General features: G+C 40.9%; 1 protein-coding gene across 1 annotated transcript in view; it reads left to right on the top strand.

The window, feature by feature from the left end:
- PITPNA (phosphatidylinositol transfer protein alpha) overlaps window positions 1–12242 on the top strand; it is a 43788-nt gene that overhangs the window by 11236 nt on the left and 20310 nt on the right. Inside the window, 2 exon segments of the mRNA XM_043531470.1 lie at window positions 4267–4412; window positions 8140–8231. Of these exon segments, the coding sequence (XP_043387405.1) occupies window positions 4267–4412; window positions 8140–8231 (238 nt within the window).

The raw sequence follows: 12242 nt of genomic DNA, 5'->3' as shown, positions 1-12242 counted from the left end.
CTGGCAGCTGGACATCCAGTGCATTAACTGCTGCTTGAGGGCCAGTGCCAATGTATGTGATATGGCAGTGTAAAAACTGATGTGATTTTGAGGCGTGGTGGCTTGGAGTAGGGAAGACAGTTTGTCTATTTGGTTCTGATGTGATATACTTGGGATATTGTGTACCTCTGGGCACCTCATTATTAGGAAGATCTTGACAAACTCGAGGGAGTTGAGAGAAAACAAATGATCAGGAAGGCGAGAGGAATTGTGGCTTCTGAGGAAAGAATAATGGCTGAATACCAAATAACTTTGCCAGGTGACACTAAGGTGAGAATGTGACAACCTACGAATACTGAAGTTATGGAAGTCCCAATTGTGGTGAAGAAAGTAGGATGATTCAAGGACTATAAGTATGAATAAAGTGTGAGAATTTAGGCTGAATATCAGGAAAAGCTTCCAGATTGTGGATCTATTGGACCATGAGCCTGCTGAATGTAGACTGGAAAAAAAAAATCTGGATTGTAGGAACAATATTTCATTGTCAGGGAGCAGACAAGCTATCCTATTACATCTTTCAGTGAATCCTTCCCTTTCGTGTGGGCACCTCGGACCAGCATCCATCTAGCTGTTTGAGCTCTTTCCATTTCTGAGATTTGCAATACTGGGTGCACGGACTTGGCCAGCTGTGTGTGGGTGTCTGACCAGCTGCTGCTTTGAAAGCGTTGTTATGGATTAGAGCTGTGTGTGTACAAGTTCTCTGCCGCCTCCTTGTCCTCTCACATGGGAAGGAGCTTGCCAAACACAAAGGATTCTTTTATTTCCATATTGAGTTCTAAGCTGCTTCTAGGGAACAGCTTTTTTCCCCAAAGGGGCTGGCTGTGTTGAATTCTGATCTCGTCCATGAAATTCTGCTAATACAGTGAACTCTGATCTCTGTATGAGAGGCCTTTCACAGACCCTGCTGTGGGTTGGCTGTGGAAGTCAAGAGAGAGCTCTCAGGAGTTCCGAAAGCAAGTTTGTGTGTTGTGCCTACTCTTCCCAGCAGTTCTAGGATTCAGACTTTCGGAGGACACAGCCTGTTTTTCTGTTAACATTTCCCAGCAGAGTCTGTGGGATCTGCTCTTATTTAATGGACAAATTTATCTGGATGTCCTACCCTTGTATTAATGGAATTAAAGGATCAGGAATATCAGGGAAGATTAAAGGGTAAAGATGCTAGCCCAGTGGGCTGATCCTCTTAGGGCTTGAACTTTGACTTGTATACCTGAGGAGGAATGAATGAATGAGAGACTGTTACTAAAAGGGATTAGTTTGTACCTCCCGGAGACCTGACCCCGAGACACGCTGCAGAGCGGGCAAAGCCATTCTATCTGCTCTTTCTAGGGCTGGGGTCACTGAGCTGATGACACTTTCTCTTGCAAAGGAAATACAATATATTCTTCTCTGAAATAAACTCCTGTTTCATAACTCCACTGAGTTCTCTGTCGGAGAGAACTATGTGTTCTGCTTTTATGGGTCAGCCACAGGAAACCACAAGGAATGCAGTGTGTGAAAAGTCAAGAGATGGAGCATTTTGATATGGGATGAGACCCAGTTTGTTGGTGGCAGTGAGGGAGCTGCCCAGAATTACTTCAGAAGTAAAGGGTTTGCACAACTCAATGCAACAGTGTGTGCATATGCAGCAGTGCTCTGACTGAACTTTCCATTTCACTGAGTGCGGGGAGAAATCATTACAGAAATAAATGTTTTTATTCTGGGGCACTTCTATGCAGAGGCCTTCTAAAAAGACAATGATTCTGCTAAATGTGCTGCTGAAAGGGATTGGGAAGTGAGCCTGAACTTCAGCAAATCTTCTCTGGTGTGCTCTCTGACTCGTCCCTGGCTACCCAAGGGAAGGAGACCTAGACATACCCTTGGCACACCATCAGCTTTCACTTACTGGTGATCTTTGCTGTTACTTTCTAAATTTGTTCTTGTTCTGTTAATACTCGATGGAAAAAGCCTGCAATGCATACGGGCTGCATTTATGTCAGATGCCATGGTAAAGAACTTAGCAGGTATGGAAATACTTCTTTTCAAACAGCTGTTGCTGGGCCTGGAATTGAGAGTGCTGCACTCTCACTACTGGTTTTGTTTTGTAGGCTTTTTGATCACCACCCTGCTTATTTTGTCTGAGGGAATGTATACCCACAGCAGCACAGCTCTGGCGCTGCAGCACCATGGTGTAGATTCTTCCTGCATTGACAGAAGGGATAGCTAAGTCAATAGAAGATACCTTCCGTTGACATAGCTGTGTCTACACCAGAGGTTAAGTTGACCTAACTACAGTGCTCAGGGTGCAAGTAGACCAGGCCTTAGTTTAGGCATACAGAGCGATGACTAATCCCTATTCCTTTTTGTTCAGAATTTAATTTTTCCTTACTTGCTACACTGTGCTCTCTGTCTAGGTAAGGGAAGAGTGGGTATTGGGTAGTGTGGATCCCTCTGTTTCACTTCATTTAGATTTCTTTTGTTTATGCGCACATCAGCTATGATGCTAATGTTTTTTGGTCTACCTAGCATTTTGCTGTCTGCCTTTTGTTCTTTCAAATAGGCTCTCTACATTTACTGCCTTGGTCAACCACTCCTTTGCTTCTGATACTTTCACCTCTCTGAACTGTCACTTTCCATCCACATCTTGAACATCCCCTTTCAGACTAATACTCCAATGTCCTAATACTCAGACCTCTCCACTGGCTCCCAGATCCACTTCAGGATCAAGTTCAGAAAATCCTTCATGGATTTGCTTCACCTGATCACATCTCTCTTGACAAGTCTGATCACTCCTTCTTCTCCATTCCTGTGTATAGTCATGCCACTGATGTTGAGAGAGCCTATCCGTTTATGGCTCCTGCCACCCAGAACATCCTCCCTCTTATGACTCCATCCCATTTAACCTCTTTTCTACCTCCCCTATCCTTCTGAATTTCCTTTTGGTATTCTTTTTAAAGCATTTGGGAGACACTTTATATGCAAGAGGCTGTACAGTGTAAAGTAGTGTTGAATTTAGTGGCCAGTACTGATGGAGAAAGAGGGCTAAGGCTGTCAAATTTTGAGTGTTTGCAAGAGGCTCAAAGATCTGGGCAGGAATGTTACTGGATGTTTAAGGCTCTGTATCCTACATGATAGTGTAATGCCAAAGGCCAGGAGGAGGGTGCAGTGCAGAAAGAGCCTGCCTATAGAAGGTGTAGTAAGGAATGGGCCTGTGTAATTAGGGCAAATTCAACCATTTTGAACTATAACCCTCTAGCCAAAAGATAATGGCACATGTGGTGGGGAAGAGAACAAGGGTAATATGAATCATATGGTCATTTGGGAAGCTAAAACTTGTTCAAGTATGACTTTTAAATATGAATGAGGCTTTTTGTAAGGCTCTTCGAAGTGAGTTTTGGGAAAGGACTTAGGTGGGCTGAAGGAGAAAATGTGGGTGGGAGTAAAGTGAGCAGAGGAGGGGAGGAGCTAGGTTGTGGAGAACCTGGAAGGTGAGAGCAGGGAGCTTGGGTTGGGTTCAGGAGGCAAATAGAGATTCAGTGAAGGGATTTTAAGAGTAGCCTGAAAATGGCTATGATGCCGGCAGGAGAGAAGGTTTGGATACATTGGGAGGAGTGAGCTATATAGAGACTGCAATAGTGAAGCCACCCACAGATGGCTGTCTTTAATTGGTAAACACATAATGAAAATTCCTTTGTAGGATGCCTTGGGATCCTTCATGACAAAGTGCTGTATACATGTCAGAGCCTGTTGAGAACTAGTGGAGTGTGTGTTATGCATGTCACCTGAACAGCAGATGCATCTTATCTGGTTTTATACACGGTGAATAGAAATGTGTGGGTTTGACTACTGCAGAGCTGTTGTTTTTCTGACACTTTCTAAATGGCAGCCAAACACCCATTCATCTCCCACTTCTGGTTTCCTCTGTAAATTTCTCCACATATTGGATTTCTTTGAGGTTGAGGCAGAGGTTGGAGGATAACATCACTGTTGTCTGCATTCTCCTTCTTGTACACTTGGGAGCTATCTGTTGAGTTCCTAAGGGAAGTCATTAGTGAAATGATACTTAGATGGAAATGAATATAAAAGTGGTATCCATCTTCCAATGCTTATATTTTGGCTGATATCTGACATGGTTGTATGTTAGGAGTGGGACACATCTCATTTATTTTTGTCCCCAGCTTCTTGCAGTTTAATTATGTTGACACCATCTAAATTATGACTATTGCAATAATGTGTCTTTAACTCCTTCAGTATCAAGTGGGACAGCTGTATTCTGTGGCAGAAGCCAGTAAAAATGAAACTGGTGGAGGTGAAGGAGTGGAGGTTCTGATGAATGAACCCTACGAGAGAGATGGAGAACGTGGTCAGTACACACACAAGATCTACCATTTACAGAGGTATGTGGGATGGAGAAATGGCCTATTTCCAGCTGTGAGTGGGATCAAAGAATAAGGGGAACTGTATAAATAGGATGCAATTTAGGAAACCACTACACAGGTTGGAGTGTAGATCATGCAAGTTTTCATAGATTAAAAGCAACTGGAAACAGAGTCATCCTACCTGCCCCTGCTAGGGCTTGCTGTTGCAGTGAAAGAGAAGAACCTAGGAACTGCTTCCTGGACTGGAACAGTTACTAGTGGGAGTAAAACTGTCACCCACCATCACCAGAGAAGTTCAGAGCTATCACTGGGCCTTGGGCTCTTGAGTAGGGGAGTAATGCCAGGGGGAGAAAATGAAAACGGGCAGTCATGTAACATGAATCAGGAGAGAGGAGGACTCTGTGATGGAGCAACATATCCCAGGGTATCAGCATAAGATAGACAAACACTTGCAGAGGACCAAGGTGGTGGAAAGGAACAGAAGAGATGGGGCTACAGGTGTCACACTCAGGGCTGCAATCCGGACCAGTGAGGAGTTGTGACACTGCCTTCCCTGTAACCCCAAGTGCATCAGTCTGCTTTCCTCATGTGGTTCTCTTGTCAGAATGCTTCCAGACAGCATACAAGCATGTAGTACCGTGACTGTATGCTATGCAGCCCTGGTTCACTGCTCTGACCCCAGCAGCCTGCCTAAAACACAGTAGCCTCACTTCTTGGTTACTTCTTGCAGAGGTGACCCCAACACACTCCCAATCCCAAATTTTCCCAAAACCTTGTGCTCTGCTATGATCGGCTGTCTCCTGAAGCATTCAGAGATATATTAGTTTATTTGCTCCTTTAAAGAGATGAAGATACATTAACTTACTAATTTAACTGGGGATAAGTACATCCTTCCCTTCAAGCACAGCATGGAGTTGGTTTATTGTTGATAAACTTGTTTTCTGTTTACAAGAGGACTGTAGGTTAAATGATACCAAGTACCGTAGAAGAAATAAAGCTAGCGTTACAAACAAACAGAAGTAGAAATACGCTTTCTAATGGCTAAGACCTAACTTAACAAGTTACAGTCTTTGTTGAAGGTCCTTACCAATTTGCAATTCCTTCAATTGGGCTCTTTGGTTGAAGGACCCATCTTTCTCAGCTTGCTACAGCTGTGGCCTCAGTGTCTGTCCAGAGATGGATGCCAAGATGGCTTCTCCTAAATCCTTATAGCTTCCTAAACTTACTGTTTTGTTCCCAGATTCAAGATGACCTCATGTTACTCTTTCCTTCCTGTAGATTTTGGATCCCCTTGCTGATTTGTATGGAAATGGGGCATCCATTGTTTTTGGTCACACCTTGCTTAGTTTCATTGGAGGTAGACAGCTAAATTCCTTTCTGTCTGGGAGGGAACCTGTTAAGAATTCATATTTCCTCGTATCGTGTTAATACATACATTTCACAATAATATTAATCACCAGTGTGTCATTAGCTTTGAGAAAAGACCTTACTTGATACACCTTTTTTAAATATAGTAATATTGTTTACAATCAGTTGATTCCATTACTTATTTGAGGTTCAGACCACCTGTCTTTATAGCCCAGATAAAATTTCTCTTGCCTACTGGGGTGTAGGTGCAATGCTGTCTTCTCCCCTGCTTGATAGCTTTGTTCACCTTATATGTAGATAGAATCTACCTTATATGTAGAGGTCATCTAGTCCAGTTCTGCACTAAGTATTATCCCTGACAGATGTGTGTCTAACTTGCTCTTAAAAGTCTCCAAGTATGGAGATTCCATAATGTGTCTGAGCAATTTATTTCAGTGCTTAACCACCCTGACAGGAATTTTTTTCTAAAGTCCAACCTAAACCGGCCTTTCTGCAATTTAAGGCCATTGCTTCTTGTCCTGTCCTCAGAGGTTAAGGAGAATAATTTTTCTCCTCCTCCTTGTAATAAGCTTTTATGTACTTGAAAACCGTTCTCATGTCCCCAGTCTTCTCTTGTCCAGACTAAACAAACCTAATTTTTTCAATCTTCCCTCATTTTTGTTGCTCTTCTCTGGACTTTCTCCAGTTTGTCCACCTCTTTCTTGAAATGTGGCACCCAGAAGTGGACACAATACTCCAGTTGAGGCCTAATCAGTGTGGGGTGAAGAAGTAGTTCTCGTGTCTTGCTTACAACACTTATGCTAATACATCCCAGAATCATGTTTGCTCTTTTTGCAACAGTGTTACCCTGTTGACTCATATTTAGCTTGTGATCCCGTCACCCCCAGATCTTTTTCTGCAGTACTCCTTCGTAGGCAGTCGTTTCCTGTTTTGTATGTGTGCAACTGATTGTTCCTTCTTAAGTGGAGTACTTTGCATTTGTCCTTATTGAATTTCATCCTATTTTCTTCAGACCATTTCTTCAGTTTATCCAGATCATTTAAATTTTAATCCTATCCTCCAAAGCACTTGCAACTTCTCCCAGTTTGGTGTTGTCCGCAAACTTTATAAGTGTACTCTCTAGATAGATCTTCACCGTCTCTGTCTGATGTCCAGGCTGGACGGACAAACAAATATACATATCTTTGTCTAGGGCACACTGGGCTTATGCATGGCTTGCCAAACATATTTTAAGAATATAATTCTAGCACATATTCATAGCTTTTTGTACACACCATGTGCATACCTCAAACAAGAATATTAAGCGAGTTGTTAGTTTTCCAATGATATTTTACATGTCCCCTTTTTTCATTTACAGATTATGACAACAATGTATTGTGTACTGAGTATGTCTGGCCTGAGAGAGTAGTGAACCACAAATGGGCCTCTGTGTCACAAGCGGATAGGAAGAGGGCTTTGAAATTAAATTATATAATGCTGTTTTTTGTTCTTTTCAAAACAGGCAAAACAGTGAAGAGCTAAAAACTGATGAAACACTTCACTATCCTTAGTTTTCCATATAAGCAATGACTGTTTGTCACTGGGATGTCTCCTTATAGAAAATGAGATTGTGACAGAGATGTTATGATGAGAGGCGTCCACAGGACTCTTTATTAGGATGTGGTCTATACTATGTGAAAGTTTGAGACTCTCAGGTGTTCCTACAGCAGCCTGTAGATCCTGCTGTGACCAAAGTGTGGTGGACAGACTTAGACATTTTCTGTACCCTGGTAGGTTGGGGTGTGGAATAGATGGAAATCACAGCCGTTAGTGGAATAACAATAGTAAGTAGCACCAGTTGTGCTGTGAACATTAGAGCAGACTAATAGTTGGGAAAGATGGTAAGAGCTAAGTGGTTATGACAGGTTATAATATCAGAGCTCGTCTCAAGTTGTACAGTCCAGGTGTTGCTAATGGATACTTCCCATTATAAACATGGCTGCTGTCTTGGGAAATCCAGAATCTGTAGTGGTTTCGATCATTAATTATAACCCTGTTATCCAGCATTGTGGTGGAGAAGCTTGGGTAGAAAAATGTTTCCCAGTTGTCAGCCTGCATTCAATATCAGGTGTGCCTTTGCTCCCCTGCACAAAGCAGGGAAGGGTTGGCACCTAGCCCATATACATTTATTCCGTTTCTGGGCATCCTACTAACAGAAGAATGAACGTTCCTGGTGATGATAATTGTGAAAACGCAAACACATCCAGGGCATGGGGGTCTGTATTTAAGGGTGGGTGCCTTGCATGTCTCAAGCAGTGTTTGAGTCACAGTCAATTGAACATGGATATAAAAACTCTTATCTTGCTTCTCCTCCCCCACCCCACTCCCCAAACTGCAGCAAAGTGCCGTCATTTGTGAGAATGCTGGCCCCAGAGGGAGCCCTGAACATACACGAGAAAGCCTGGAATGCATACCCCTACTGCAGGACTGGTGAGTACATAGGGAAGGTCTGTACCATTGGGATGATTTTTTTTAACCAAAGAGGGGCAGTTAATTTGATGATTTGGCTGCTGCCTGCAGTCTATAGTCCATAACCCCTTCCTGTGGTTCAGGAAAATGAGAATTTAGAGCTAAGGGGGCATTAAAAGAAATGTTCCTGCCTGACAGTGGCAGTGCAGAGCTCCTGCTAATAAACAGGGAAACCTAAGTAGCCTGGGGATTGGTTAGGGGCAGGGTGTGAGAAGGGGCAAAAGTAAGAAATGGATGTGACCCTAATACTGTAGGTTTGGAGAAAGACTTGGTAGTGGGAGAACCACAGTATGACTAGAACTGTGAGAGGTTATTCTAGTGGCTTGGCAGCAAATGCATGACAGAGAAACTGTTATGTACTTTAGTGCAATGGAAGTACTTTGATGTAGACATTTGAAAGAGATGGAGTAAGAGAGGAGCTGGGGAGGACCTGGTTATCCTTTGCTTAATGCAATTTGAAGGGAACAGTATCATCATTGCCCCAGTGATTCCTCCAATAGTAAGATCAAAAGTGGTGAAGCTGGAACTGAAAGTACGACTAGATACTGGTGTATTAACACTAGAGCAGCATGTTTTATGAGTCTCCCTGGAAAAGCAATAGTGTGCCACTTCTAAAACAAAATCTCAGACAGCAAGTGCAGAGTTAATCCACTACTGAACTTTGAGATTCTGCTTGAGGTGGATCATGAAGATGACACAACCCCTTTTCATTCTTATGGGATAGAATATTTAAAATTCATGTGGAAAAAGCATTGCTGCAACGTTATGGTTGAGAACTTCAATGGACAAATCATCTGTTCTTCATTTATTGTTCCCATGGTAACAGTAACTTAATCTCCTTGTGTTTATGTAATATTTGGGGTTACTTTTTATGCTATTAAATTTATCCTTTGGCAGAGGTACAGTTGCTATGGGAACCAATATTTACAATTTACTGATCTTTGCACTTAACATTTTTAACTGCAGCATTTCATTAATGGCTTTTTATGCATTGAATTTCCTTGTTTTGTAAATGAGGGTTAGAAAAAAAAAAAAAGGATAGAGAAGGGAAAAAACAAAACATTAAAGAAATCTAATTTCAATATGTGATAAACTGCATGTATTGATGTTGTGTTTGCAAGGCTACATTCAAACTAGGGCTGTCAAGCAATTAAAAAAATTGATTATGATTAGTTGTACTGTTAAATAATAGAATACCATTTATTTAAATATTTTTGGGTGTTCTCTATGTTTTCAAATATATTGATTTCAATTACAACACAATACAAAATGTACAGTGCTCACTTTATATTTTTGATTACAAGTATTTGCACTGTAAAAAAAAAATAATAGTATTTTTCAATTCACCTAATACAAGTACTGTAGTGCAATCTCTTTATCACGAAAGTTGAACTTACAAATGTACAATTATGTACAAAAAATACTGCACTCAAAAACAAAACAATCTAAAATTTGAGTCTGCAAGTCCATTCAGTCCTACCTCTTGTTCAGCCAATCGCTCAGACAGACAAGTTTGTTTACATTTACAGGAGATACTGCTGCCTGCTTCTTATTTACAATGTCACCTGAAAGTGAGAATAGGCATTCTCATGGCACAGTTGTAGCTGGCATTGCAAGATATTTATGTGCCATAAGATTCATATGTCCCTTCGTGCTTCAACCACTATTCCAGGGGACATGTGTCCATGCGGATGAATGGTTCTGCTCGATAACAATCGAAAGCAGTGCGGAAACAACACATGTTCATTTTCATTATCTGAGTCAGATGCCACTAGCAGAAGGTTCATTTTCTTTTTTGGTGGTTCGGGTTCTGTAGTTTCCACATCGGAGTGTTGCTCTTTTAAGACTTCCGAAAGCAAGCTCCACCCCTCGCTCCTCTCAGATTTTGGAAGGCACTTCAGATTCTTAAACTTTTGGTTGAGTGCTGTAGCTATCTTTAGAAATCTCACATTGGTACCTTCTTCGTGTTTTGTTAAATCTGTCCTTAAAATGAACAACATGTGCTGGGTCATCATCTGAGACTGCCAGAACATGAAATATGTGGCAGAATGCGGATAAAACAGAGCAGGGGACACACAATTCTCCCCCAAGGAGTTCGGTCACAAATTTAATTAACGCATTTTTTTAACGAGTATCGGAAGCGTGTCCTCTGGAATGGTGGCTGAAGCATGAAGGGGCATATGAATGTTTTTAGCATATCTGGCACGTAAATACGTTGCAATGCCAGCTACAAAAATGCCATGCAAATGCCTGTTCTCACTTTCTGATGACACTGTAAATAAGAAGAGGGCAGCAGCATCGCCTGTAAATGTCGTCAAACTTGTTTGTCTTAGTTATTGGCTGAACAAGAAGTAGGACTGAGTGGACTTGTAGGCTCTGAAGTTTTACATTGTTTTGTTTTTGAGTGCAGTTATGTAACCAAAAAAAAATCTACACTTGTAAGTTGCACTTTCACTGCAAAGAGATTGTACTACAGTACTTGGATGAGGTGAATTGAAAAATACTATTTCTTTATAGTTTTTTACAGTGCAAATATTTGTAATCAAATAATATACGGTTTGATTTCAATTACAACACGCTATTCTAATATGTATATGTATATGTGTGTGTGTGTGTGTGTGTGTGTATATATATATATATATATATATATATATATATATATATATATATAGTATGTAGAAAAACATCCAAAATATTTAATAAATCCAAAATACTTAATAAATTTCAATTGGTATTCTATTTAACAGTAAAAAGAAAAAGGAGTACTTGTGGCACCTTAGAGACTAACCAATTTATTTGAGCATAAGCTTTCGTGAGCTACAGCTCACTTCATCGGATGCATCCGATGAAGTGAGCTGTAGCTCACGAAAGCTTATGCTCAAATAAATTGGTTAGTCTCTAAGGTGCCACAAGTACTTCTTTTTCTTTTTGCGAATACAGACTAACACGGCGGTTACTCTGAAACCTATTTAACAGTGTGATTAAAACTGCGATTAATAGCAATTTTTTTAATCACTATTAATTTTGTTGAGTTAATCGCGTGAGTTAACTGCGATTAATCGACAGCCCTAATTCAAACAAATAGAACTTTGGATGTATAGCGACACTAATATGTAGGATATGGAGCTTGTTGACGTTATTTCACATACTTGAGAACACCAAAACACATGAAGTGAGTATTGAAATGGTCACAAATTAAAGAAAACTTACTTCACGTGTCTGTTTTGTTGTTACATTCAAATCCGGTGGGCATCTGTCAAAGTGGTAATGCAGAAGCATCCAGTCAGCTTTTTCAAGCTTAACAAAGCCTCATTGAGTATGTCTACACTGCAATTACGCACCAGTGGCTGACCCATGTGAGTCGACACCCTTCCCCCATTGTGGGGACCCAGAGCCTGGGCTTCAGCCCAAGTCAGCTGACATGGGCCAGCTGCAAGCATTTAACTGCAGTGAAGACATACTGAGGCTTCCCTAGCTGGTACTAGATACTATGGTAATTGGGCCACTTTCTACATTCATACATATAGAAAGCAAATTTAAAGGGACACTGTCCTGTTAAAAATATTTTTTATAAAAAGTCTTAACTGTATTACTAATAAAAGTTTGGGATACTCAAAAACTTATTTAAAACGTATCTTTCACATTTTATGCTATTTACTTTTTTGCCTTTCACTCAGTTTGGACAATGAATGGGGATTGATTTCACTTTCTGGTTCTGTACTAACAGTGCTGAAGTATTTGGGTTTCAAACATTGCAAAGAATGTCTTCAGTCCAAACAGCTGTTTCATTTACTCTTTTAAATCATGGAAACATTTCTATTAGATTTTCACCTCCACTTAAATAAAACTTAGCATTGGGCCTAAACTTCCTGGCACTGACCTTTTTTAAAATTCGAAAACAAAGCCATTGTTGAGTTAACAAAACAAGAAAGCACCTGAACTATTTCCCCTTCCATCCCATCAGTACTCTGA

The sequence above is a fragment of the Chelonia mydas genome, chromosome 17 (assembly GCF_015237465.2).
Source record: "Chelonia mydas isolate rCheMyd1 chromosome 17, rCheMyd1.pri.v2, whole genome shotgun sequence".
Classification (NCBI taxonomy): domain Eukaryota; kingdom Metazoa; phylum Chordata; order Testudines; family Cheloniidae; genus Chelonia; species Chelonia mydas.
Note: the sequence above shows the minus strand (reverse complement) of the source record. Positions and strands in the feature narration are given on the sequence as shown.